This window comes from Saccostrea echinata, unplaced genomic scaffold, assembly GCF_033153115.1.
Source record: "Saccostrea echinata isolate AGI-Se365-2 ecotype Australia unplaced genomic scaffold, CSIRO_AGI_Sech_v1 ptg000025l, whole genome shotgun sequence".
NCBI classification, from domain to species: Eukaryota; Metazoa; Mollusca; class Bivalvia; order Ostreida; family Ostreidae; genus Saccostrea; species Saccostrea echinata.
Window position 1 is genome coordinate 22,148,469 of NW_026889774.1, and position 5,411 is coordinate 22,153,879.

Here is a 5,411-nt window from a genome sequence, read left to right on the forward strand (position 1 = left end):
TTTCACTAGCACAGGAAGAGTTTCGCCATGGGTGCACTTTGGCTAGTTATGGGGTTATAGTTTCAGCCATTCATTTAGCATGGCTGCATTTTTGTATACTCGATTTTTTTTGTTTTGGTTTGTTTTTTTGTTTTTTGTTTTTTGTTTGTTTGTTTGGTTTTTTTTTTTGGTTTGTTTTGTTCCTGACTGTTATTTGCGATGCTTTTCGCTTATTTGGGCAATGTTTTTGCCCCAGCGCCATTTTGATGATGATTTGCTTATTTGGGCAATCCCCCCAAAGGTTTTTGCATATTGCTAACTATGCTTTACTTTTGAGCATATGTTATTTTTCATTGCATTTACGTGTAGCAATATTGCTAACAGGTCCGCGTTCTTCAGTTTTAGATATACATGTCACAGTATGAAGTAAATATAATGAGATTGATAATTTTCTTTTTGTTCGCTAAATTTTCTCTTTCAATTTGCAACTAAACGTTAACCAGTATCAGTGATGCTTTTACTTTCGCCTTATAGCAGATCATAGTAAATATTAATTCTGTCACACATGTTCTTCTGGTGGCACAGACCATGTGTCATACGGTTTCGAGGCGGCAGTTAGTCGTACCAGAAACTTTACTGAACTCTTTGTCCTTAACTGAACATTTTATGTACATATGGACTAATCAAAAAAGGTGAACATCTGTTCCCAGGGTTTCTTTGCATTTTTATGGATACCATTATAAGGCAGTATATTGATGCCTCGACTCCCTCATGGCAGTAGCCCATTCGGCCCAATAAAATTTAAATCGGTTTTTAAATGCGTTTTTGTCATTGAATAAAATAAGGCTATATATATATATATATATATATATATATATATATATATATATATATATATATATATATATATATATATATCATGAGGCGTTATCTTGAAACACATACATTTTTAAAGCAAAACGAGCTTTTATTTTGGAATAAATTAATTTATGCGCTAAGTGAGTTGGGTGGAAATAAAGAGATAGTGTAATAAATAATTTCAAACAGAAACGCTATGCACGGGGTTATTGTTAAACACAATGGCGAACAAAAATCATGATTTGTGTGATGACAAGGATTAATATAAAATTATTAAGTTTTTATCGACTTCTTGACACGTGAACAATTTTTGCTTTTATTAAAAATCACTCGGTTCAGTTAACGCCAAAAAACTGACGCTATAAATTCTCATTATGTCAGAATTATCGTCCAAGTTAGCATAATTTCTGTTTTTGTAATTTTATGCGAGTATCGATTAGTAAAACTACTTCTCGGTAGAAGACATTTTATATGGTAAATCAGTAGAAAAAAAATGTAAATTGTTTATAAATGTCTCCCATTTTATTTACCGTTAGATCTATTTAAAGTAAGACCTAGCCTTTTTACCAATACGATACATTTGTTTTGATTAGTTTTTCACACTTTATATAATTGATGGCTTTAATTGTCAAGGGGTATATATACACGTTTTTGAAGATTTGAGTTAATCACAATTACCTCAAATAAAACTGTGTGAGTTAGTCCGCAGTACATCATAGAAGACAATACCGCCATATATATCAAAGCATGGAAATATTTTAAAAGAATGGCTGATTTCAAATCCGTGAGCTGTTATTTATGTAAATGGAATTAATATATATAGGTGGGGCAACAAATATGTTAAACCACCGCAGACTGAAATTTTACTCTGAAACCAGCGATATATAAAGGACATCCCGCAAAACAGCCAACTATTTCGGGATGTTTGAGAACAAATACGTTTGTGTTTGTATTTATAAATAAAATTCACATGCAGTGCATGTCTGTTTTTGAAATGATAAGATGAATATAGAAATTTAAATGACTATGATGATGTTACATATAGTGTATATTACAGTTACTAATCAGTGTATAAATCGCAATCAAGGATGTTAAGAGGTCTAAAGAAAAACATCCGAGTAATCGGTTACTCGATAGGAAAAGTAAGCGAGTAACCGGTTACTAAAATCGTCCGATTTGACAACACTACTATATATATATATATATATATATATATATATATATATATATATATATATATATATATATATATATATATATATAAAGGATAAGTGCATTATAAGTGCAAAGGATAAGTGCATGTATTATACGGAATATACGGGAATGGAAAATCACTTCGCTGTAGTTTAATTTGACTAAGTTTTTTCTTTCAAACTTTACAACACGCCAAAGTACCACTGAATGGAGAGTTACTTCATGTCCAAAGCATTAGTATTAAACTTGTTCATGAACTAAGCACAATTTGAGAAATTGTTTTTCGATCTTGAAAAGAATGAAATGACTGATTTGGTTTTGGGAGGAATGGTTTTTGTCTTATTTCCATTGTCTTTATAGGCTGTAAGTCTTCTTACAAACAGTATAATGCTTTCTGATTTAATGGTAAGGAAGCTTTTTGTGCCATAGCACTGCAATTAGGAAACCTTTATATTACAAAAGATAAACTGAAAACTGTCAAAATGAACAGTGTAAAATTTTTTGTAATTATTGAATTTTATTTCAAAACATACAAACAAATATTGGTACAATATCCGCAGATATCCCGGTGAATCGATATCCGCACTTTTGATTGTTTATAAGATATAAATTTGGAATATATGTACATGTATTAAAAATGGTTTATCAGCATATGCTAGATAAAATGCTTTAAGGAACAATTTACATGAATGTTTCTTACAATGTATAAATATATTGAGACATCATATGTAAAATTCACAATGTGAATATTTTTTTACTCGATAGCAATTTTTTTTCTACATATATATATGTAATATTGATCACTCCTTAAACATGAAACTAATAACAATTTGAATAATGTACGGTGAACAATTTACATATCATAATATATAGAATACATTTTTTAAAAAAAAAAAATACAAAAACAGAAATTATACTAACTTGGACGATAATTCTGACATAATGAGAATTTATAGCGTCAGTTTTTTGGCGTTAACTGAACCGAGTGATTTTTAATAAAAGCAAAAATTGTTCACGTGTCAAGAAGTCGATAAAAACTTAATAATTTTACATCAATCCTTGTCATCACACAAATCATGATTTTTGATCGCCATTGTGTATAACAATAACTTCGTGCATAGCATGTCTGTTTGAAATTATTTATTACACTATCTCTTTATTTCCACCCAGCTCACTTAGCGCATAAATTAATTTATCCCAAAATAAAAGCTCGTTTTGCTTTAAAAATGTATGTGTTTCAAGATAACGCCTCATGTCATTATCAAGTTTGTTCAAATCTGTGCCATCCATCAACACTGCGATCAGGTGCCTATTTTTCTCCATTAAATTCTGATGAAAGGCTGTCTTGAATTCCAGTCCACACCATTTACTGGCAAGAAAGGCTTCCGATATGATCATAATCGTATGCCTGCTATTGTCGATGCTTTCAATTATGTTATCGGATATAAAACCTCCAAGTTTGAAGTCTCGTTCGTGAAGACAGAGCTTAAGTTTAGCTGGAGATTCTGTAAGTTTTGGAATTAATACCCGATTCACCCATTCCGCGTCTTGATGACTATAAGACAAAAAAGCGTCGTACTCCTTCATCAAAGAACTCTCCGATACATGTATAACTGGTTTGCAGATTTTCATGCGCAGTCTGGTATACGAAAGGATATGCAATTCTTTTCGATATTTAGAAATTACGACAATGAGGAAAAATACGAATAAAGCCACCGACAACATTATTATCAAATTTAAATACAGGGCACTGTATGATTTTAGAGTCTCAGTCACGTAACATAGCTTGGAGACATTCAAATTACTTATTTTCTTGCCTCTTAATTCGACAGGATGATAACAAGTAGCATTTGCTAGGTAACGATAATACTTTTTGAATTTTAGGTTAAAAGTTTTCGTTGCTGTTATCATTTCATCAACAAATTTAGAACAGTGGCAATCAAATTTATTGTTAGTTAGGTCAATCTCTAGTGGATACACTCTCAGGAGTTCTTTGTCAGAAAAGAAAGATATGGCATTGTCTCTCAAGTTCACCGATATGGTCTCTGATGAAAAGCTCTCCACGATGAAGGGAATTCGTTCAAATCGGTTGTAAGAAAAGTCAATGTGAATGAGAGATGGAAACTTGGCCCACCACCAGTTTCCCTTTCTAATTGCTTCAGGGAGATGCTGTAGCCCCAGGCCAGAAAAATTCATCACTTGCAAGAACGGAAAGCGCCCCGATTCCAGAAAATCATTTATGGAATAATATTTCATGTTCGTCGCACCACCTTTTTCCTTTGAATTTGAAATTTCCAGATAAATTAGATTATAGTTTGTTTTATGTACCCTGAGATATTCTCTGTATTTGAGAAGTTTATCCAAGTACTGATGATCCATCTGGAAAGATTCTTTATATACATAGGATACATTTGTTTCCCTGAAGGTCATCAAAGAGGCTGACACTATAGACCATCCGTATTGAAACAAATGTTTGTTCTGCTCCCAGTTCACGATTTGCAAATACTCGTTATACTCACTTAATTCGAATATAACGTCACTAAATACTAGATGACGTAGGACGTTATCTGGTGCTCCAGAGAAATTTCTGTATTGGTCTGTGCCTTTAACTAAACAACCGCAGACTCGAAGATCTTGAAATTTCGATGAAATGATTGGAATAGGAAGGAAAAGGGAAGAATTTCCTTGGCACTTGATTTCCACTTTGACGAGATTTCCGCTCGTGTTTGACAACTTCGACTCTATATCCTCCAGTGTGTGTTCTTCAAAGTTGGAAATGACGTGGATAATGTTTTCTGCAAAGATGCTTAGGTTATTCATTTGATCATCACTCGGCAAATTTACAGTTCTGTTATCTTCATTTGCGCAACTTTCTTTAGTAAAATTTATACAAATAACTACAATGCACAAAAGAGTACGAGATATCATGATTCAACGTTTTGCATGCAGATTATAAGTATCACTTTAACGCAATAATGCCATAGGAAATGTACATGAGCATGGAATAAGCTAAGGTCTAAAATATCAATTTGTGTTTGCTGCATAAATATGTTTAGCTTGTTTACAAACATCTGGTAGATAGGACCAATCGGGCGCAGCAATAATGACGCTTTCGTGACACACATTCAGTCAATTTTATTTTTTTTCAAAAGATTTTTATAATGTTATTCTTGTCTCAATATTTGTTTTCAAAAACTTCTTTTTATGTTTCAAACTTTCAAAATACAAACCTGATATCATATGAATAGAAAGAACATTTGTGAAACTCTGATTCTTACTAAATTCATGGTATTTTTCTTTGAAAGCACAAATACATTGTATTTGTAATTGCAGACATTATATTATACGAGGTACAAAAGTGAGCATAACACTAACATGCA

The 5,411-nt window shown here is 32.1% G+C and overlaps 1 protein-coding gene across 1 annotated transcript; it reads right to left on the reverse strand.

Annotated features, from left to right (window-relative positions):
• Positions 1–2,729: 2,729 nt before the first annotated feature.
• On the reverse strand, positions 2,730–4,957 carry LOC133192714 (toll-like receptor 2 type-2). The gene has a single exon (XM_061328716.1). It carries the CDS (start codon positions 4,849–4,851, stop codon positions 3,175–3,177), a length of 1,677 nt encoding a protein of 558 aa, XP_061184700.1. The 5' UTR covers positions 4,852–4,957; the 3' UTR covers positions 2,730–3,174.
• Between the last annotated feature and the right edge of the window lie 454 nt (positions 4,958–5,411).